This window comes from Lissotriton vulgaris, chromosome 2_1 (genome assembly GCF_964263255.1).
Source record: "Lissotriton vulgaris chromosome 2_1, aLisVul1.2, whole genome shotgun sequence".
Classification (NCBI taxonomy): Eukaryota; Metazoa; Chordata; class Amphibia; order Caudata; family Salamandridae; genus Lissotriton; species Lissotriton vulgaris.
Window position 1 is genome coordinate 553,732,519 of NC_141687.1, and position 24,457 is coordinate 553,756,975.

Sequence of the window (24,457 nt, forward strand, 5' to 3'; positions counted from 1 at the left end):
TGTTGAAAGAAAGTGTCGATTAATAAGGAATCAATAGTGATTGGTGTAAACCTTTAATGCAGCACTGTCTAAGAATCAAGATTACAAGAGAAAGTCCAGAGTGCTTCAAACCAGAGAGAGACACCCATCTCCCAGAAGAGATCCAGTGTTGTTTGTTTCTCTCTTTCGCTTTCCTTACCCCCATCCACTACCCCTTCCCGTCCCACACTTCCCTGTCCCTTTGGGGGTCAGCAGGTTGTGCCAAGAGTTTTTAATCCTTGTCACATTTGCTGGTTCCTGAAGGTATTGGGACTAGTCAACTACAAGACGGAAGAAACCTGGACTCCTGAGGTGGCGTCTCTGACAAGTTGTTGGTATTCATCCGCTAACATGGAGGGGGGTCCTCTTTAGCCACGCTACTGGTTGTTGTTGTTGTTTTTTGCTAACCGTTTTAGATAAACAAATCACCTCTTAGTGGGGTAGTTAGAGGTTGGGGCCTTTGAGGCGACAAATGCTTCCACCTCAAGAAGTGTAGGGTGGGGGAAGTAGGGGGGCGAGGGTGTCTCCCAACAGTTTGTTCTTTTTAGCCACCTATAGGCCACTGTTTGTTGTTGTTATTTTTAGCCACCTACGGGCCACTGTTGGTGCCGCCTACGGGCCGCTGGTTGCAGTTCTCCTTGCTCGCCTTCTCTCACGGTGGGTTCACAGCTGCTACGCAGCTCATTGCCTCAACCAGTTTGTTACTTTCGCCAGTTTCACAAACTTTCACAAACCCACAGGGCAACTGAGAAGGCATACACTTGGAGAAAAGAAAAACGAACAATTTCTTCCTAGTTATACGACCACTGGGAATAATATATGCAATTCAGTAGGACTATAGAATAATACCGATAGAAATAAACTTTTGAGTTTCATATTTTGTTAATCAAGAATAAGAACCAACATACCTTGGGGTCAGGATTTCCTTGTAATGAAGCTTCTCAACCTTAGTAGTTGCGACCAGTGACATAGGAATTACTATGTTGTCAATATCATATGAACTTTCACCTCTTAATCTCCGTCTCATGAATTCCTGTACAACAATAAACAAAAGTACGACACATTTTTTGGTCAAGAGACAGTCCTTTAGGAAAAGAACACTAAACACATTAAAAGTGTGGGTCTTTCACATTTACTAACTTCAATGAACCTTGAGGCAGAAGTATGAGCACTTCAGCTATGACTATGAAAAAGATAGGGAAACAAGGTGTAGGACTTTGGACTTTACATATAAAAGGAATCATACATAGGTGAACTACCAGCACAAGTCTATTGCCGGTACCAGGCATTAGTCGAACATATTTCTACTGCAATTTGGGTAGACTCTTGCTCATTAAATGCACGGAGGTGCTGATACACTGTTCTGACAGTGGGATCCCAACCATTTACCAATACAGAGAGTAAAGCATTATGGATTTCAGTTTTCTGTGGACAGACATGATTTGTCTTGGCTGTGAGCATGCGTGAATTGGCCGAAACTCGTAACCAATGTGATGATGAATACTTGATGCTGGCCAAAGTGCTCAGGATGATCAGGACACCCACATGTACCAGAATACAACCAGCCGAACACTAGAACGTACTCGGATTGTTCTGTGAAAGAGCCAACCTAAGGGTGAAGAAAAACATTGACACATAGTGAAATACATCCTGGAAGATGATCCAACTACAGCCCTATTGCATTAGTGGTACTGCTCAAGCCAAGGAAGAAGTTGTTTGTGAGCTTCAGTGACGTAAAAAATTATGAAGAAGACAAAAGAACCAGGAAAACTGAGGACTTAGGATTGATGCTGGCAGATAGAATACTGAGGAAACAGAGCACACACCAACGATCAAGCAGAACTAAATACAGTGTTGCAGAAATCTAACAAATTGATAATGGAGTAATAGAATATATGGCTGATGCAACCGAGACACAAGTTTACTACTCAAAGAGATTTCAAGGGAAACTGGCATCAGAGATCAACCAGCTGGACTACCTGTGAAGCTCAATAAAGGGAACTTAAGAAATCAATTGCTGTTGAAAGCTATTCTGTAGTTATGTCCTGCTCACCCCATATTGGTGAAGAGGTGAGGAAAAAGGAACCACCACTTGGTCTTTAATTTATTTATTAATTTATTTATTAATGACACTTGTAGAGCGCATACAATTACCCGTGGGCGTCTCGGCGCTAGATGCATTGATGTCTCACCATGATCAGAAGGTACACGGATTTGAATTACTGATTGAATAACCACGTTTTCAGTTTTTTTCTGAACTGAAGAAGTGAGGGGCTTATTTTTATGTGGTTTGGTAGGGTGTTCCAAAGTCTAGGGGCCGCAATTGAAAAGCGGCGATCACCCCAGGAAGCTGTTCGGCTGCGTTGAACCACTAGTTGGTTGAGTGAGCTAGATCGGAGAGTTCTCGGCGGGTTATAGGGAGTCAGTTGCTCTTTGAGGAAGCAAGGTCCTTGGTCCTGTAGTGTTTTGTAGACTGTACACAATGATTTAAATTTTACCCTGTTATGGATGGACAGCCAGTGGTAGCTTTTCAGTGTGTCCGAGATGGGTGCAAATTTGGTTTTTTTTGACAGTACGCGTGCAGCAGCATTCTGCACGGTCTGTAGTTTTTTGATAACTCTGCTCTGTGCATTGAGCAGCAGACCGTTGCAGTAATCTAGCGATGTCAGAACTAGGGAGGTAACTAGTGTTTTGGCTGCTGAATCTGGTAGATAAGGTAAAATTTTTCTTACCATTCTGAGCTTGAAGTGGGCGTTAGCTGCCACCTTATTTGCATGGGCCATGAAGTTAAGCTGGTCATCGAAAGTAACTCCTAGGTTTCTGACTTTGACCGTGGGGCAGGGTGGTGTACCTAAGGCCGATGGCCACCAGGCTGCTGACCAAACTGGCGAGAGATTACCATAGATAACCACCTCCGTTTTATCGGAGTTAAGTTTCAGGCAATTCTTTGCCATCCACTCGCCGATAGCAATCATCCCACTTTGGAATCTCTCTGCCACCCTCTGTCCATCACCCTTTATTGCCAGCACCAGCTGAGTGTCGTCGGCGTATGAGGTTAGGCTCATCCCATATGCCTTGATGACACTAGCAAGGTCCGACACGTATATATTAAATAGTGTCGGACTTAGGGATGAGCCTTGGGGAACCCCATACGGTAACGACAAGTCAGCTGATTGGAAGGGGCCCAGTGTGACCGCCTGGGTTCTGTTGGCCAGAAAGGAAGCAAGTAGGTCCCTAGCAGTGAGCTGGATACCCATCCTCTCGACACGGTCGACCAAGATCTTGTGGTCAACCGTGTCGAAAGCTGCTGAAAGATCCAAGAGAACTAGCAGTGCAGTTCCTCCCTGATCGCGGATGACTCTTATGTCATCAGCTGCTTTGATGAGAGCGGTTTCTGTGCCATGATGTTTACGGAAACCGAACTGAGTATCATCCAGCAAGTTGTGACTTTCTATATAGGCTGACAGCTGCTGATTCATCGCCTTTTCTGTGACTTTGGCTAGGAAAGGGAGGCTCGCTATAGGGCGGTAGTTTTTTAGTTCACCTTTATCTAGACCAGGCTTTTTGAGCAGAGGTTTGATCAGCGTGTTTTTTAATGAGTCAGGGTAAGTTCCAGATGTCAGTATTGTGTTACAGACACCGGTGATAATGGGGATAACTGTGTCTGGTACAGTAGCGATCACGGAGGTAGGGCATGGATCCAGAGCTGAACCAGCTTTAATTGATTTTACTATGCTCTTAATTTGGTCAGTGGTGAGGGGGCTAAAACAGGTCATTGTGCTTTTGGGAGTAATCATGGGAGTTGTAGCGCTGCTGCTAGCCTGGACTGAGTTAAAGGCTTGGTAGATATCATTGACCTTTGCAAAGAAGAACTCCGATAAGGCATCACATAGTGCTTGCGATGGGGGTGGACTAAGATCAGGGGCATTACCGGCGAGGGTTTTGGCGATGTTATATAACTGTTTACTGGAATTTTTCGCAGTTTCTATATGGCGTGTGAAAAAATCTTTCTTTGCTGCTATTATCATAGCTTTGTAAGTGGCAAGGGCTTTTTTATATTTTTCCTTATTTTCACTGTCATAGGATCTTCGCCAGTGTCTTTCCCTGTTCCTGGTTAATTGTTTTTGAATTTTTAGTTCTGTTGTATACCACTGAGCTTTAGGCACATTTCTATTTTTAGAGAGTGATTTGGTAGGTGCCAGTTGGGCCGTGGCTTCACCCAGCCACTTCTGGAATTGGCTGGTTGCAGTATTGGGATCGGTGGATAGTTCCGGGGTTGTGGTATTAAGAAGCAATGTAAGATCATCGGAATTGATGTCCTTCCATGCTTTGAACGTACCCTTTTTTGCAGGGACCACTTTTTTTCTCTGCGAGCCTTTGATGGTGAGTCTGCTAAAAATGACTGAGTGGTCTGTCCATGTCATGGGGAGTACTGAGGTTATACACAGTCCTTCCACATTTGTAAAAATTCCATCCAGCGTGTGGCCTGCCTGATGGGTTGGGGTCGTGACCAATTGTCTGAGGCCCATTGTATCTAGGTCTGATACCAGGGTAGTGGTATCCCTATCACTGAGTTGCTCTAGATAGAAATTGAAGTCTCCCATAATCGTAGTGGAGTCTTCTGTAACTATGGATTCAGTGATATTGCTAAGATTAGCGAGGAACGCAGATCTAGTCCCAGGGGGTCTATAAATCAATATTCCCTTGAAGTTATATGTGGGGGACATTTTTATGTTGAAATGCATGGCTTCGCATGAGGTAATAGGAATCGGCGAGCAACGGACTTCAAATTGGTCTCTTGCTATGATGGCTATCCCACCTCCTTTTCCTATGGGCCTGTCCTGCCGGTAGACACTATAGCCTGGAGGGACTGCCGTAACGTAGTCAGGGGCAGATGCCTCGTCCGTCCATGTCTCTGTGATGTAGAGAACATCTAGGTTAGCGTCGCTAATGAGGTCGGCTATTTCCTGGCAATGTTTGCTCAGGGAGCGCGCATTGATAAGTGCCATGGAAACGTGAGTATCAACCTCTGTAGCTGAAGATTGAACAGCCATAGTTGGGTTAACAAACACGGGGGTAATGTTACAATGTGAGCATTGTGTTTGTGGCACCAACGGCAAGAGGGATAGATCTAGTTTGGTGCAGAGCGGAGCGTGGGATGGACAGATCTCCAGAAGTGTGTTACGGGTATAGGAGAGGAAAGGGGCAGGGGTTGTGGCCCTGGGCCCGGTTCCGGCGCGGACGGGCGCAGACGGGCTTGCCTTTGGCGCGCCTTCGGCGCGCCGCCGGCGCGCCTGCTGCGCCCGCCCGCTGCGCGGACGGGCGACTCTGTTGTTAAAGTACATGATTTGGGAGGGGCGCAGAGCTATCGGCCAGCCTTCCCGATTCAAGATGGCGGCCAAAGTAATGTGGAAAGCTTCCCTGCGCCTGAATACAGCGGCGCTGTGGGAAGGGAGTTTGAGCCTCGGCGAAGTATTCTCGCCTTAGGGGCTGCTAGCAATATAAAAACGTACCAATTAAAATATTTTACAGGAGTTTAAAACAATTATTGTGTCAATCGTTTTTTCCGCGTTATCTGTGGCAAAGGAGCAAGGGAGCAAGACAAACCTCCGGCTTCCGCCTCAGAGGGGGACAACAAAACCATTACTAGCAGTAAGGAGTTACGCCTGTTAAATACCCTGGGAGGGCGGGAGGGGCACAGAGCTATCGGCCAGCCTTCCCGATTCAAGATGGCGGCCAAAGTAATGTGGAAAGCTTCCCTGCGCCTGAATACAGCGGCGCTGTGGGAAGGGAGTTTGAGCCTCGGCGAAGTAATCTCGCCTTAGGGGCTGCTAGCAATATAAAAACGCACCAATTAAAATATTTTACAGGAGTTTAAAACAATTATTGTGTCAATCGTTTTTTCCGCGTTATCTGTGGCAAAGGAGCAAGGGAGAAAGACAAACCTCCGGCTTCCGCCTCAGAGGGGGACAACAAAACAATTACTAGCAGTAAGGAGTTACGCCTGTTAAATACCCTGGGAGGGCGGGAGGGGCGCAGAGCTATCGGCCAGCCTTCCCGATTCAAGATGGCGGTCAAAGTAATGTGGAAAGCTTCCCTGCGCCTGAATACAGCGGCGCTGTGGGAAGGGAGTTTGAGCCTCGGCGAAGTAATCTCGCCTTAGGGGCTGCTAGCAATATAAAAACGCACCAATTAAAATATTTTACAGGAGTTTAAAACAATTATTGTGTCAATCGTTTTTTCCGCGTTATCTGTGGCAAAGGAGCGAGGGAGCAAGACAAACCTCCGGCTTCCGCCTCAGAGGGGGACAACAAAACAGGTTTATTGTAGATTACATTAAGACAAATTAGATGAGAAAAGTGTCCATTCAGAAGACAATTTGCACTAGTTTACTTTTGATTTGGAATATATTGAAAAATCAGAGAACAATCAGGTGAGGTTACAGGTAAACCTAAGAATTAACCACTAGTTTGCAATATTTGTATTTTTCCATGTGCCAAAGAGCAGACTGCATTTAGTAAAGAAGCAGTTTTACCCTATTTTACCCTATTTTATAGTCTGGAAAAATACCCTTATACTGATTGCATCACTGGATTGGTTCTGCTGGCATCAAAGCAAATGCAACTTATGATTGAAAGAAACAAAGACTGAAATTCAATGCTGTTTGTTGCCTACTAAGCACAGAATAATTTGGTAGCATCTACCTAGAGTCCGTTAAGGAGTGAGACTCATAAAGTGATATATATATATGGGAACTGAAGATTTTTCATACATCTGTCTACTAGATGGGTGTTTTAGAATTTAGATAATAAAAAGATGTCAGTTGAAGAGTTTTGTTTTCTTGATAAACAACTTCCAAGATGTTATTTCAAGAAAACAAGTCACAGTAATGGCGCTGAAAAAGACCCCTATCACATCATATACAATCAGGATCAGAGACAATGCGGTAAAGAACTCAATGACGAATCAAGGATCGTACAAACCGCATAATCACAACAACAATTCGGCGCCTTCACTCAAGCCGATCCCCCCTTCCCCTTCCCCAAAACTACCTAATCCGGCCACCCTATGTGTCCCAGAAGCTTCTGTGGACAAGCTCACCACTCCTCTGCAGCTGAGTAGCTCCACCAACAGGTCGGTGTCTATGATCTTTCCTGAATACGAACACTTAGAGGAAATCCATACTCCAACTGCCCAGCAAATTAGTACTTGGAACCTTCTCAACAGATCCTCACTCACCAACATCATCAACAATATTAAATATGGTTCTCCACTGGATCCACTTCCCCCTCAAATATTAAAAACTTTGGACACCCCCTCTTTTAATATTATTCTGGATCTACTTAATTCCTCCCTCAGAGAAGCCAAGGTCCCCTCCGCGTGGAAACATGGTATGATCAAGCCACTATTAAAAAAGGCTAATGCTGACACCAACAACCTTTCCAATTTCCATCCCATTTCTCTCCTCCCTGTTTTCTCAAACATATTAGAAAAGCATATTATCACACAACTCACTCAGCATGTTGAATCCAATAAGATCCTCCATCCATCACAGTCTGGTTTCAGATCCGGTTTCTCAACAGAATCCACCCTGTTGGGGGTCTCAGAAACTATTTGTTGCCGAGTGGATGAGGGGGAGACTGTAGCACTCATTCTACTCGACTTGAGTGCCGCTTTTGATACGGTCTCCAACCCCATCCTCATAAATACCCTCAGATCATCTGGCATCACCGGCTCAGCCCTCAACTGGCTCATTAGCTTTCTTTCAGACCGCACTTTCCAAGTCTTTTCCCCTTCCTCTGCCTCTCAAATCTATAAATCAGCGCATGGTGTTCCCCAGGGCTCCATCCTAAGCTCCCTACTTTTCAATCTGTACGTCAGCTCTCTGGCCTACATTGCAGAACAGGCAGGGTTAACCATCTACTCATACGCCGATGATAAACAGATCATCTACTCTCTCTCAACCGGTTCCCATTCCACCCCTTCCTCCCTCTGTATCGGTCTTCATAACATCGCCAAGTGGATGCATGAAAACAAACTTAAGCTGAATGGGGGGAAAACAGAGCTTCTCTTATTTGGCAAGAATACTACCCTGTGGGGCCGCCAAATTTGGCCCGCACAAATGGGTAAGCTCCCCGTATCATCTAAAACAGCTCGTAATCTGGGCATCACTTTCGATGATCAACTTTCCATGAAACATCATGTGGTAAAAATCTCCTCCACCTGTATTACCATCATCAAGTGGCTTCGTAAAATCATCGGGATGCTCCCTCAGGAGACCCAGAAAACCGTAGTCCAGGCCTTAGTCACCTCTAGACTGGACTACGGCAATATTCTTCTCCTGGGGGCGTGCAAAGAGGTAACCCGTAAATTACAGACAGTCCAAAATATGGCGGCTCGGCTGCTCTGTAAATTACCTAACACATGTTCCACTTCCAACTCACTTCGTAAATTGCACTGGTTACGTATTGAAAACCGCACGAAATTTAAGGCCCTCTGCTATATGCACAGGATAACCACAGGCCAGGCCCCACCATACCTCAATACCTTAGTGCATCGATACAGCCCTGCCCGTACCCTTCGATCCTCTAATCAGCATAGGTTCCAAGTTCCTGGAGTCAAGAGAGCCAGGATGGGCGGTCGCTCCTTCTCCGTCCTGGCCCCATCCCTCTGGAACTCTCTTCCTTTATCTCTTCGCACGGAACCCTGTTATCTTAAATTTCGTAAAGAAGTCACGACCTGGTTATTCAACCAATAATGTCACTTTAGCTATCTATCTGTTTTCCCCTCACTTTGGTCTCTAGCGCCGGGAAACCTCCGGGTAGCTGCGCGCTTTATAAGCTTAAATATAATAATAATAAGCCACTTTCCCCAAATCTTGGCATATTTGGCCAGGCATCCATGTGCCCCTTAAACAGTTTTTCTTGATAAGTGGACCAATCCACTCCAGATCTCCATTTCAACAACTTCGGTGCTTAAGTTGCCTTCTATGGGAAGAAATGCCCATTTTAGCAACCAACAGGGCAGTGCACATAAAAGCCTTGTCTGCTAGGGAGTCAACCACCCCATAATCCACTCCAAGTAAAACCAAAAGGGGAGACAGCTCTATTGACAGGTCTAAAACATCAGAGATCTTAGCTATTATGTTCTCCCAGAACAGTGCTATAATTGTATAAGACAATATCATGTAAAAGAAATCAGCTGGGGAATGACAATGGCAGCCACAGTCAGGATTGGATCTGAACCTCTCTCGGACAACCTTTCGGGGGTGAGATAAGTGCAGTACAAATAGTATGTTTGGATCAATTAAAGCCTGGAGAAGACTGTGAAGACCTTGGGGGCCATCAATGCATCTGGCCAATCTTCATCATCCAAAGGTCCCCATCCAGGTCTCCCAGCGGGTTCTTAGACCATGGAGTGTGTCTGGAGCATTGATAATCGAGGTGCTGTAATTCTGGGAGACACCCAGCTTACCCAGGGCTCCCATCCTCAATTTGGCCTCAATGGGGCTAAAATGAGGGACATTTATGCCGGGAGAACATGTACCTGTAAAGCATGACAAAGTTGCAAACATTTATAGAATTGTGTCTTAAATAAAGAATGAGTCTGTTTCACTTCCTGAAAGGAGACTTTGTGGGATCCTGTCCAAACGTCACTCACTAGAGTAATACCAATGGTGTCCCAGCGAGCAAACCTCTCCAGTGCCTCCACATCCCCCAAACACTTGCCATACCACAAGGGTGTCTGTTGAGTAATTGTTTTCCACCCTATTGTATGCCGCAGGGCCGCCCTCCACCCAGGGAAGACCAGCCACCCCAGGGACCGTTTGAGGGACAGCGCAACCGTTAAACCAGTCTAGTATTCGAGGGAAGCCCAATGTTGCGAGCTCATATCTATAAGCAGGATCTGACCATCCTCCATTAAGCCAATCATTGACAATCAGGAGGTGAGACTCCAGATAGTATAAGTATAGGTTGGTCATACCCAGCTCTCGGTTATCAGTAGCGCGCTGACATTTCGGTCTAAAATTATGCCGTAAGAACGAAATTCACTGTGTGTCCATCTCTTTAAACCAGTATCGAGATATAGTGTGGGGGAAGGTTTGAAAAATATATAACAGTCTAAGCGAGCAGTACCATCATCTTATGAAGTGCCAATTGTTATTCATGAACATACGAGTGGCTGCCAGAGCTGAAATGTTCGGTCCTACGTAAGAGAGTTGTGAGGGAAGAGCCCTGCGTAGTGATGGAAAGCGTTCTCGCACAGTTTATTTCTATAAAGAGCAAGCTCCTGCTCTCCATCTTAAATATATTATTTTATGAAGATGGATGGGGTCGTTGGAAAAGGCGGAGTTTTAGTCTTGAAAAAAAAGAGCTTGTTTTGGATAAAGCTCATATTTTTTTACATTATCACCACAATATGGATGCTTGCTTAACACAACAAAATTTAGTGCTAAGCACAAATGCTTTTAAACTCGTAAGTACATTCTGATGAATTTTGCGTTGCGCCGCACAACATTTTAGTAAATGAAGACCTCGGTTTCATCTTCAAATTCCATGACCTCTAAATAAATACACCTACCCCTGTTGACTGGAATCTGACGCGCTTCCCATTTCTACATGGTCGATGAATAATGGCCCTCTGCCAAGTTCAAATGTACCCGTTTTCTCATAGAGATGTATTGGGCGACTGGGGACCCTTCTGCACTTGGACCAGGGTTGCCTATATTAACTCAATTTCCATGATCATTTTTGACCATCATACTATTTATCTCCTGCCTAGTTTTCCTGCTGAACGTGACACCTCTCCTATTACACCTTGCATTAATATTTTTCAAAAGGACAGTGGCACAGTCCAGTCTTGCTAGTCACTGCTGGAGAGATTGCTTCTATGCCTGCTCTCTTATATGGCTGCTCATGTATCCGTTCTGTCATTTTTATCCTTTCTGACTTTCCTTCTGGCTGTATTTGTTGGAAGGGAGGAGCTCTTGTTATAAAGTAACCAGGCACAGTGCAAGGAATTACATTGCTCCAGCAAAATAGATTTTTTCCAGCTCGAGTGCTCCCCCTGCACCAAAAAACATTAAAAAAATAATAATAATTCTGTAATGTGACTGCGTGTGGTGACCCTGAAATTAACTGCACCTTGTTGAGGGTGAGTCTACGTTAATAAGGAACAGAATGAGCAGAGTTGACAGAAAAAGTGAAGTGAGAGACAATGAGTGAATGAATGAGAAGTGAGAAAGAGAAGCTATGTATGCTTAGCACTAAATATGGATTGCCACTTTTTTCCACTAATAGATTTATGCAAAGTTCACAGCTTCACAACGTTGTGAAGTTGGAAAGTTCATACATTTTGCGCAACTTAGTCATAGGAATATTTCCCGTAAAAAGAAGTTTTAGATGAAGAATTTCCCTGTTCTGTTTTTTATTGCAAATTTTCTTCGAAAAGATTTGAAGGGATTTCTCCTGAACATATTGTTGAAATTTTTTATTCATTTTTTCTTTAAAACCACTAGGTTCACAAAGTTCAATGAAAGATTTCACAAAGTGGCTGAAAGCAAAGTTATTCAAACAAAAGAGGGGGACACCAGGGCTTTGTTAAGGGTCCAGCATAGGTGCCCTACAACAGTCATCAACAAGAAAGGTATGTTGGAGTTTTGGAGTTGGTAGGTAGGAGCATTGTTGTCCACCACACCACCACAAGAAGATAGTTTCTGAATAGTATAGGTCCTGATTAAATGTGATGGATCAGTATTGACCGCTACGCATGAAACATGTCGACCACTTCACATGAGTAGAGCTGAGCTCTCTTTGACCATTGAGCCTGAGCACAGCCACTCAGCTTGTTCTTAAGAAGATGGATTACCATTCTAAAAAAGTGTTTTTGTGGACTATTCAACCTTTTTTAATATTACTCACATGCACCACATCTACACTGTTCTTTAGGGCCCTCACACCCACGCACCAAACGGCAGGAACTAAAGATCTCCGATAAAGAGCCTCGTTTAGGGTGCCCGTCAGGCATTGCAGTTGCCGGCCCGACGAGGAGCAAGTCCATATGATGAAGCATGACACCTAGCTTGCTGGATGTGTGAGGACTCTAGTTCCGAATAGGAGGATCCCCTCATCCTCTTCCCCTCTTTTTCATTTTCCGCATTGTGGGAACAGCATACCTTTCTTGTTGATGAAAGCAAAGTTACTCATCTTTTAACACCCCAGCATTAAACCACTGTGCAAGAAAAAAACTTACTGCATAGCTGATGCAAACACAAGCAAGTGTTCACCATTTTAGGTCTCCCCTAGGCAGCGCGCAAGCGCTCTTTTCCGAGACATCAAGTAATGAGTAGTGAGCTAGTGACATTGCAAATAACAATGCCTTTTATTTTTGTTTACATTTTTTTTAAATAGCTTACACTCGCATAAATGTGAGACCGATTCCATTGCAAATACTTGTTATATGTAGCGGCCATGCATCATTATGCGATGGCTAACTATATATAGGCTGTGCCGGACCTGGGCATGTTTGGTATCAAACATGTAGGAATCATACCTCAACACCGTTACCGGTGTTGGAGGTATTATTCCATGCACCATGGGGCTCCTCCAGGAAACCATCAATGCTCCCTGTAACAGCCTTCAAGGGTCTGTCAGTAATCTAGTGCTGCTGCTGACCTCAGGCACGCTTCTGACATCGTGCTGCCGAGCTCGAGCAGGGGAAGGAAGAACAATAGGTTTCATGTCACAGGGTGGTGTGACCATCTCCCAGACAGGACTTAGTGGATTGGGCTTGGGTGGGGGATGATTGCCAGCACCACCAGACTCCTTTGAAAGGCACATTTGGTGCACTCCTTGCATACTCCAGAGTGAGCCAGTTCAGGGTGCCCTTGGCTTCCACTCTGGAGCAAAACTGGACAACGGACATGGACATATCCTTCCCTCTGTCCAGCCCCTCTTCTGGGAGCGACCCTTGAATCGTCTCAACCCTTCCCCTAGGGTACTAAAGGGCTTACCTGTGGGTAACTCTTCATATTAGTCGTGGGACAAGATTCAAAGCTGAAATCACTTCAACTTTGACTTTCTAGGCACCTACCTAGGACTTCGCTTGACTTCGCCTGGAACTGAGACTACATCAAGGAAGACTCCTGCTGCTCCTGGTCTCGCTGTTCTGCAGGTCTTCTTCATCACGTGCCTGTGCTTCATCCAGGCTCATCCCCAAGACTGTGGGCATCAAAGACATCCGAAGGAATCTCCCTTGGAGTGAAAGAGTCACTCCCCTGCATCTGCAGGTACTGCAACAAAGCTGACAGGTCTGCTGCTCTTGATATTCCACATACTCAGCGACACAGGTGGTGGTTCTGCAACACCCTCGAGGCCTGAACTGTCCTCTCAGCAAGTTTGAGGCCAGGATCCCTCGTCGGAACTGCTGCGTCGACTTGCCATGGCCAAGGCCTGTTGGCTCTGTCCACCAGAGATCTTCGGGTACAAGAAGCTCCAGGCTCTAAGCATCTCTTCCTACCAAAATCTTCGTCCTCACCACCTCCTCTGCACTGTGGGCCTGAATCTTTGGTGAGCTGCTCGAGGTCCTCTTGCGACTCCTGTGCATTCGGACGGTGGGTCCTCTTGAGGGTCTTCTTTGGCTTCAGTGGGCTCCCATGTTTGCTCAGGACCTGCTCTGACTCTCCTGCAATTGGTGAGTCCCTTGGACCTTGCTGGTTCCAACGTTGCACCTTTTTTATTCACCACGTCTGTTTATGCTGTCAAGGCTTGTTGGTCCTCCTGCCGGACACCTACCCCATGGTTCTCGACTTCAGACGTGGAACAGCTCGGCTTCTGGTCTTCCACAGCATTGCCTGGTCCTCACAGCTGCAGCGACAAGGTCACCGTCAACACTCCTACATCTTCCGTCATCAGTGGTCATTGCTCTTCCGTGCCTCCTGTTCACATCTGAGTAGCATAGACTCTGTCCCCTCTGCTTGCAGGTTCTTCTCTTCAAGAATCCATCCGTGGATTCCAGCAGGCCCTTTAACCTTGATCTTCTTTTCTGAAGACCTCCATTGTGGTCTACGGCGGTTTCTGACGTCACTTCGCACCTATGCACTCGGCTTCCCTGGTGTAGGTATTCTGGTTCCTGGGGAATCCACGGGTGAGGTGACTATCCAACCTTCTGTCTTCAATGGGGTTTCTTCAGGTTCCACTGGGAAGGGTTCTTCTTTTTGAAAACTGCAACGTGATTTTCCTATTGACTTGCACTGAGTATGCAGCTGTGTTTCCGCTCTGTACACAGCCTACGTAGGGATCCTGGGTACTTACCTCGGGTGGTTCCTTGGGTCCCCTGCTCTTCTGAGTCTTCTGGTCCAAGTCCCAACTTAGGTCGCAGTCCGCATTCCACTTCTTTAGCATATGGTTTGGTCTTGTGCTTACTTACCTGTTTACATTTGAAACATTGTGTGTATTTGTGTTGATGTTTCCGGTTAGGAGCTATACCAATGAGTTAGTGAGTGTGTATTATAAATATACTTATTTTTATAACTACACTGTGTCTTTTTTATTTAACCTACACTATATGATTAGTTCTGGTAAAACAAGCTCCTTAACACTCCTTCTGGACTAAGCCTGAAGGCTGCTCTCCACAGCTACCACTTAAGAGAGCTTTCTATGGTTGTCTAAGACCATTAAAAGCACCATAGGGGTTGTCTGGATTAGTGCAAGGTGCTTCATTTAAAAAAAGTGCACCATTTACTAAGCCAGCCTCCTACATTGGTGTGCAGCGGTTGGTATTTAAGCCTGCACTGTTTTACCAGCTAATCTAGTTGTTTATTAAATGAAAAACCATCACCAGCATTAGGCAAATATAAAATATTTTTGTAAAAGTAAGTTTAACTGAACATTAAGATTGGTTGTTAAGGGCCTAGCACAACCCTTTCCCCAATCTTTGGAAGTTTGGTAGGTAGGTGCAACACCACATTACACCTAGTCACCATGTCTTTGATTGTGGATCCCAATAGGTCCCAACCCTCTAGATACAGTGATCCTAAGTTCCAGGGACTAAGGACCCTGTGTGCCTCCAGAAGACTAAAGTCAGGTAGCAACCCTAACACTAAGGAGCTCTTAGAACGGATTCTGCAGGATGGCAGGACACAGTGGGCGAGGATGCTCCAAAAGATGGGTCTGGAAGGGTTTGTCCTAGTAACCTTAATTCTGAGCATGACCAGGATGTGTCTGATGACTCCACAAGGGAATAATAATGATAGTACAGAGGTTGTCCCAAGAGGTAGGTCCCCATTTGTTCCTCCCGGGAGGGTGCATGGAATGCAGGGGATGTCTAGATCCTCCTCTGTCATTTCCAAGACCCCTAGCAATTCCATAGGGAACAATTCCATCTCTAGCAAGAGGGAGGACTCCTTAGAGAGGGAGTACTACCCACTCAAAATTGAGAGAGAAAAGCTCAAGCAAGAGTAGTTGGCCCTTGACAAGGAGACCCTAGATGTTTAGAGGCCTAGGAAAAATTTGGGACTAGAGTCTCATGGTGGCAGCACTAGTGTACCTAGAGTCAGGGAATCTTCATTTGATACTAGGAACCTGAGCAGGATAGTCCTTCCTTTTCAGGAGGGGAATGATATCCATAAATGGATCACTGCCTTGGAAAAGGCCTGTAAGGTTCAGATAGTCCCTCAAGGGCATTGGACGACAGCTATCCTGTGGCTCTCCTTTGCTAACAAGGCTAGAGACAAGCCCTCACTGTTAGAGAAGGGGATGCAGATAAATACTCAGTCTTGAAGTATCATCATATATGGATTTGGTTTAACCACTTCGCAATACAGGGTTACGTTTCTGGATACACAGAAGGCACACACCCAAGATTGGGTTGATTTTACAGACAATGCTGTTAAGTCTCAGGAAGGCTGGTACCAAGGAAGCAAGGTGCTGGACTATGAGAGACTGTGACTGTACAATTTATTGATGAGGGAGCACATCCTTAATAATTTTCAAAATCAGCTGCTACACCAGTACCCAGTGGCACTGCTTAATTTGTAAAATATTAAGTGCAGGAGCTCTCATTTTGTTTAGGATGCCACACCCACTTCCCATGGCTCCCTCCACTTCATCCAGTGGCTCCACCCACTTCTTTTATCGGCCCCGCCCACATCCACAAGCCTCAATACATCAGCGCCACTTCCTAACTCCTTGAGGTCTGCAAGATGCTGAAGATTTGGCTCTTCACTTAAGCACTGAGGGGACCTCACACCTACAGACCTGCCAATGCACCTGGATACCCTCTTAGGTCATTAGTGCACTAAACACATCAATATAACATAACATAACAAAACATATGGGAAGCAAGTATGACAACAACTTAAAAGTGAACTCAAATTAGAAATTGTGTGTACATCTCAAAATGCAGCATTAGGAAAGGTCAATTGAGGCAGCTTTGCAAACTAAAGAGAATGTGTTTGTACTGTACTGTTTAAAAGAAAGGAATGGATAAAGGAAGGCATATATTAAAGGAAATAACAACAAATGCAGGCAGGAAGGGGAGTACTTGAGTGAGGAAATAAATAAGTAATGGATGAAAGTAGGAGGAAATAAAAGAATGTGAAAGGAAGAAATGAAGGGATAGAGGAATAAAGGAAGTGAACTATGTGTGGTTGATGAATAGAAAGTAGGAAGGAAAGGGGGAAGAAAAGCAGATGGAAAGGTTGAGGAGAAAAAAAAGGAGAAAGTAAAGAAAAGATGAAGGGAGCAGCAGAAAAAAATTGTGAGGAACAAATGAAGGAAGAAGGAAAAGATGCACCAAGAGAGGAGGGATGGGGAATGAATGAGGGTGTAAGAAATTAAGAATTGAAAGAGGGAAGGATAAAACCCTGGAGGTGCTGAGGAAGATAAAAAGAAAAGAAAAAAGATGGGAGGAAGGAAAGATAGGAGGTTAAGGGAATGGATACGAGTACGAAAGGTCAAGGAGGAATGGAGGGAATAATAACAGTGTAATAGCGCAAATAAATTAAAAAACAAAAGCTTAAAATGCATTTATGTGTCCTTAACACACCAAAGCCCACATGCTACAAAAAATGTACTTACGATTCCGTAATAGCGAAAAATAAGTAATCGCTATTATGGAATCGCAAAACCGAATGCAGCAATGAAATCGGTAAATATTTGCGATTCTGTAAAAATCGCAAAAATCATTACCGATTCTGTGTTTACCGAATCTGTAATTGCAAATTTGCTATTACAAAATCGGAAAGTGCGAATTACCCATATTGCTGCATTGTGATGACATCACAACCAGGAAGTCTTTCACTGATTCAACACACCTGTACACAAGGAGAGGAGGAAGAGGAGGAAGACTGGTGGAGCACACCCTGGGGGAACTGTTTCTGAACAGGAGCTGTGAGAAAACGCACGATGGCCACTGAAAAAGCACAAAGAGAAGGAGAAGGCAGGAAGAGAAAGATCAAGTTCAGTGACAAGGAACGTGAAATCCTCACTGAGGTAGTTGTCAAGAGACGTGAACAGCTGTTTGGCAAACAATCCCTGCATGTTGCAGAGTCAGTGAAGGGGAAGATTTGGCTTGGGATACAAGCCAAGGTAAATGCTGTGGGAGTGACACACTGTGACATACCAAACCTGCAGAAGAGATGGTATGACCTGCGTAGCCGAGCAAAAAAAGAGGGTGGCAGACAGGCTAGCCGCAGCAAAAGAAACAGGAGGGGGACAATCCAGCGAGCATCCAAAAACCACATTGGAGGACATGGTGGAATCTACTTATCAGCCAGAGGCAGTTGTTGTGTCACAGATCGACACCTCAGGACATGCGCGCAACTCACAAGGTAAGAGCACAGCTAAACGTGTGTAAGTCAAATGTAATCACAATCTGCCCCAAATGCACACCCTGCATAGTGTAGCACACCTGAGTCCAGTCCACCTTTTACTTTCAATACCCTAATGCATTGTGGGAGTTGCATGCAGACAAATGTAAGGGCAAGGCATGGAGGAACTAACAAAGTTCTAGTGCAGCAGAGTACAGCAAGGAAGGGACAACAGTAGACTATTTACAAAACAGAAGTAGATTTAATATAACGGCGCATGAGCAATGTTACAAACAAGTGCAAAAAAAACGGAATTTGCACTGTTCCAATCACAGATGCAGCACAGGACAGTGATGTAGCTGACGACAACGAATCCGAGGGACACATGGAACAGCATGATGAGGGACAAGACATGCCAGCATCCTCACCCACACCTGCTCCCACTCACCGTAGGAGAAGAGTACAACCACTCCCTGATTTGTAGAGTGATGAGGACAGCAACATGGGAACTCACACACAGCAGCCTGCACATACACCACCATCACCACCACCACAGTCAACAAAGCTGCGCAGTTCCATGCAGTTCCACAAGTGAAGGCCCAGGGCACTCCTCATGCATACTGAATACCACAGCAAGTGTTTTGAAGTCCAAGATGCTGAAGGTCCAGCGCCTGAAAGGGAAGAACATCTGTATTCATGCATGGCCATGTTGGAACAATGTCAAGACACATGGGTGGTATTCATGACTGCCTGAGGGATCTAACTACTGCAGTAAATAAAGGGCACAGGGCCAACAGCGAGAGACTAGACTGTGTTGCGACTGCCATTGAGGATATGTGCTGGGTCATGCAGGCTGAGCATGTCTCAAATGGCAGGAGGCATCAGACTTCCATGGGACACATGCAAAGTTACACCAGGGCCATTAATAGGCTGAGTCATATCACAGCTCATCTTTCAAGGCGTGCAGTCAGCATGCAGATTGAGTTGGCCCACTGCTGCTGGCCAGGGGCCGCATCCAGGTCACCACATCTGTGGAAGGACTACAGACTACAGCAGCTAGTGAGCGCAGGGGGGACAGTGAGGAGGGCTCCAACCTGAGCAGCCTACTGGTACCTGTGTCACATGGCAGGAGGCCCAGTATCAGGAGTCAAGCGGGCACAGGGGGGTCACTGATGGGGGTAGCAGAGCTCACTGAGAAAGCCACAGGAGTGCGTGGCAGGAGGAAGTAGACAATTGGCCATGTACCAATCTGGTGACCTAACCAGAAATATGCATTCTGTCCACACTGATGTTGCAGTGCCAAGACAATGAGATTTGATTGTCTGCACCCACACTGCACTTGTCTGACAATGGTATGTGAGCATCAACACAACTACCCACATAAAAAAATAAACCTTCATGAAAATACTGTGTTGTGTTGTGATTACTCACCTTAGAAGTAATGTTACGTGATTTCTGCCCGTCCCGTCTCCCCTCTGCTGCATTTTTACCACGTGCAGCTTGGTGTGGTTGTCTTGGCTGGATGTCTTGTTCTGGCTAGCTAACAGAGTCTTCCAGGGGAATGCCCCTAGTAGTGGCAACGGTGTGCAACATTGCACACGTAGCAACAATTTTACAGCATGTCTCTGGCCTATACTGTAAAGCCCCACAGGTTTTGTGCAGGATGCAAAATCTGGATTTGAGTACACCAAATGTCCTATCAATCACATTGTGTGTTGCAATGAATGCATGATTGTATCGCTGCTCCCTTTGTGTCGTAGGGTTCAGATAGGGAGTGAGAATGAAAGACCTCCCAGCGTATGCACTATCACCTACAGGATGTGAAAAATAGATATACATTAGTTACTGCTATGTGTCACCATGGCGGACAGGTTTGCAAGACAGTATTACATCTGTTTACCCAGCAAATAACCTTCTCCAAATTCACCCACCATCAGACGTCTGTGTATGCCACTATGCCTGAAGATGTAGGAGTCATATGCACTGCCAGGGTAACTTGCCACTATGTCTGTGAATATTGTTTTAGAATTGCAGATTACTTGAATGTTCAGTGAATGGTATGATATCTGGTTCCGGTAGATGTACATATTCACTGATGAGGAACATATGGGTACATGTGTCCCATCAATATAACCAATGGTAAACAGTCTAAATATCAAGTTTTTTATTTCGACCTACAAGAATATCGAGTTGGAAATATTGTAGAGACATAATATCGAAATCAAGAATATCGACGACCAGAATATCGACCTGAAGATAAGAAATATAGTTTTTGTTAATATCGATAGCAAAAATATCAATGTTACTAATCGATATTAATATTAGTGTTATGTATTTTATTATGTATGTAATATGTTTGTGTTTTTTTTTTGTTAAATAATGTATGAGTTTTAGGATAAATGTATTACATTTTTAGAAGTTAGTAATATTTTTTTAAGTAGATTATGCGTTTTTAGTACTGTAGCGGGTGGTCCGTTTAAAGGGGAATAGGGTGGGAAATAATGTAATTATAGTAAAATAATGACATTTTTGGGGGAATTAGTAAATATTTTTAAATACATTTAGTGTTTTAGTTCTGTAGCGGGTTGTGGGTTTATAAGGTAATAGGGTGGGAAGTCATTTAATTGTAATTAAGTCAATATTTATTTTTATTTATTGGTATTGATAATTAATTTTATGTTAATTTTATGTTAAAAAATTATTATTGGAGAGTAATTTCTAATAATTGTTAATTAATGTTTACTAATTGATTAATTGGTAATTATATTAAGTGTATTAATTTATTATTGAAGTGTGTTGTGAGGTTATAGGGCAATAAGTGTGGGAAGTAATGTAATTGTAATTAAGTAATTATTTATTTTATTGTTGAGTATTGATAATTAATTGATTGTTAATTAACTATTAATTGATGAGAACTTTTTAATAATTAATATTTTGGGGGGAAACTAATTTATTGTACATTAATTAATAAGTGGTAATTACATTTGATTCATTATAATGTATTGATATGTATCAATAATTTATTGTTCATTCACTATTAATTGCTAGATATTTTTTAATAATTATAGTTATTGGGATTTGAAAATTAATTATATTTTATTTTATTATTATTTGGTAATTAATTTTCTATAATTATTATTTAATTCTATTTATCATCAATTTAATTGTTAATTAATTATTCATTGGTATTGGTAATTAATTTACAGTTATTTTATCATTAAATTATTATTTATTTTAAAAACATTTTAGTCCTTAGTTAGATATTTTAACCCCTACGCTATCAAACACTTTCCCTACTGTTGCACTCTCTGGAGTTGGAATAGTAATTTTAACCCCTACGCTATCCAACACTTTCCCTACTGTTGCACTCTTTGGAGTTGCAATAGTAATTTTAACCCCTACGCTATCCAACACTTTCCCTACTGTTGCACCTTCTGGAGTGGGAATAGTAATTGTTACCCCTACGCTCACCAACACTTTCCCTACTGTTGCACTCTCTGGAGTTGGAATAGTAATTTTAACCCCTACGCTATCCAACACTTTCCCTACTGTTGCACTCCCTAGAGTTGGAATAGTAATTTTAACCCCTACGCTATCCAACACTTTCCCTACTGTTGCACCCTCTGGAGTGGGAATAGTAATTTTTACCCCTACGCTAACCAACACTTTCCCTACTGTTGCACTCTCTGGAGTTGGAATAGTAATTTTAACCCCTACGCTATCCAATATTTACTTTTTTAGTTAATGTAGTGTATAATTTATTATTATTATTTTTTTAATTTGTTATAAATAGTTTTTATATTTTTATTTATATTATTGTTGTACATGTATGTATGTATTTATAATATATAAAATGTTTTTTAACAATTTATAAGGTATTATAATAACTAATTGTAAATATTATAAAATAAGTATATATATTATATTTTATCTCTCTCCTGCAGGCTTAGGTTACAGCCGCCACTGCTCCAAAACAGAGGGTGCGTCGTCGTGAGAGGACCCCCCCAAGCAAGTTCCGGTAACAATTATGAATACCTCGCAAATCAAGGAATGACGACATCGTGTTCTGGCCAATTTTCATTTATTCAGTCAGCTGGTACGACGTGTTTTGCCTGTCCGGCAGGCTTGATCACCAACAATTCTACCTTTACACAACAACCATTTTAAATAGTGTGCTCGTGACGTGTCACATGACATGACTACCAATAAAGTGTATTAAAAGAAAGACTGGTAGTTTTTGCATCCTTCCATATCAGAAACACACTCTTCATTACATGTTAGAATTCTTATACATTATATTATTTTACAGTGCACATTTAAACAATAATTGAATGTAAATAAATAAACTTTTTCCACAGACCTCTTCCTGAATTCATTTTAAATCGGAAGACAGAAAACGGACGCAAAATGCCCAACACACTACTCTATTATTGCGTGTTGCTGCAAAAATGTAAAATTATTCTACATAAATACATAAATATAGTGGAATTTAGAGGTTTCCCATTGAACCGCTATCGCGATTTCTTCCTTTATTCTATTATTGAGATAAAGGGAACCAGACTCAGTTGCATGATGGGAAAACTTTAAAGAACTGGTTGTAAATAGTGCCCAAGTGGGTCTGTTCACATATTCTGATCAAATGTATGCACAGGGTCGGGATCAGTGATGACCCCAGGGGGACTCCGCAGCTGATGTCCATGGGGGCGGGAGTCTGATCCTTTTGCTTCTTCCGGTAAGAAACAATCGGATCCAGTCCAGGGCAGTTCCTTGTTTGCCGGCATTGTATAGTCTGTTGACTAGTGTGCGGTGAGAGACAGTGTTAAAGGCTGCAGACAGGTCAAGGAGGATGAGGGCTGCGGAATGGCCTTGGTCCAGGAGGGAGCAGATGTCATCTGTGGCTGCCAGTAGGTCTGTCTCAGTGCTGTGGTTGCTTCGGAATCCGGATTGGGACGGGTCAAGGACGGCGTTCTCTTAGATGAATTGTGTCAGTTCCCTATTGACTGCTTTCTCTGCCACCTTGGCTGCGAAGGAGAGGAGGAGGCAGAAGGGAATGAGCCCTTGAAAGAAGAGGCTTGGACCACCAAGCTCTCGGGGGAAGGGTGTTGGGTGGGGAAAACTGGGTCACTGGGAGCTTGGCGGTGGTGGGCAATCACCTCAACACAGGAGGTTGCCGCAGGCTGAAGCTCCTCTGACAGGAGTTTAGTCCTGATTGCCACTGAAGAGAGCTCCAGGCCCAAGGCCTTGGCAGCCCTTCGCACCACCACAGCGTAAGACGCTCCCTCCTCCGTAGCCATAGTAAGGGGAGAAAGCATGCCAAGGTCTGGAGAAGTGTCCAGACCGCTGGCATCACCCAGGTCCTCACTCCAGTCTGGCTCTTCAAGATGACCTGCCAAAGGGTCCAGCGATCCCTCCAAATCCTCATCACCACCTTCTGGGCAAACGGGAACACCAGGGCTTAACAAGGGAACAAAAGTACCCTCTGGCGTTGAATTTGATGCCGGTCGACATCGGTCTGGCTCCGGGTGCATCTCAGGGTTGAGGATGGTGACAACGTCAGATAGGTACGGCGTTGGCTGGGGGTGTCGTTGCCGGGATCGGCGCTGGGGAAGGTTGAGTTAGGTCGACCGGCTCGGGGGTCTGAAGGCGCATTGGCAGGGTAGGACTGCTCAAAGATAGAGTGGAGAGCTGCTTAAAATGCACAAAGTTGTGCTAGTCCGGCGTGGAAAAAGAAAGAACTGATGTCAGCGCGCAAGGGCGACGTGTAAGTAGGCACCGCAACGTCATCCCGGCGACCATGACACTGACAAAAGACGCGAAAGGCTACTTCTAAGAAAAAATTCTCTGGATCCAGTCTGACCCCATGATCTACATGCCTCCTATCGCCCCTTATCCCTCTTGAATACAGAGGCGAAGCTGCTCGCAAACAGGCTAATGCCACACATACTAGACCTAGTCCTCCTGGATCCAGCAGGTTTCATGCCTGCCAGCTCCACCTGTCACAACGTTAAAATGGCCCAAAATGCTTAAGCAGCGGTGGACCAATTGGGTCGGTCAGCTGCACTATTATTGGCAGATATGGACAGAGCCTTCGATTCGGTCAGCTGGACATACTTATTTGCTTTGCTCAAGAGACATAATTTGGGTCCGCGATTTATAGCACATATTTGTCTCCTCTATACTGATTTGACTGCAGCAGTCAGACTTGCTGACTGTGTCTTGGCCCCCTTCCATGTCCAACGTAGTACCAGGCAGGGTGCCCCTATCCCTCCTAATATTTGCGCTCGCAATTGAACCTTTGGTAATCTGAGTCCGTAAAGATGCACTGGTCTGTGGCTTTAAATGGACACACGATATTTCGGAATGTATAGCATTATATGCAGATGACATCCTATTTTTCTCACAGACCCTTTCAGATCGGGACCAAGAATTCTACAGATAATGCGTGTATTTGGGGAGACATCAGGGTGATATATGAATGTGCATAAATCAACCATCTGGCCTCTACAAGGACACTGGGTGGGGGGTAACTGCGCAACAAATTTAACGCATGCCACAACGGGATTAATGTACCTAGGGGCCTTCCTTTTGGAAGATCCAAAGTTGTTGTGGGATCATAGCCTTGGAGTCACA

The 24,457-nt window shown here is 44.3% G+C and overlaps 1 protein-coding gene across 1 annotated transcript in view; it reads right to left on the minus strand.

Annotated features, from left to right (window-relative positions):
- The window catches only part of KANSL1L (KAT8 regulatory NSL complex subunit 1 like), a 2,604,205-nt gene that overhangs the window by 842,906 nt on the left and 1,736,842 nt on the right, over nt 1-24,457 (minus strand). The window contains exon 10 of the mRNA XM_086954111.1: nt 927-1,051. Within this exon, the coding sequence (XP_086810237.1) occupies nt 927-1,051 (125 nt within the window). The remainder of the gene's footprint in view (nt 1-926; nt 1,052-24,457) is intronic.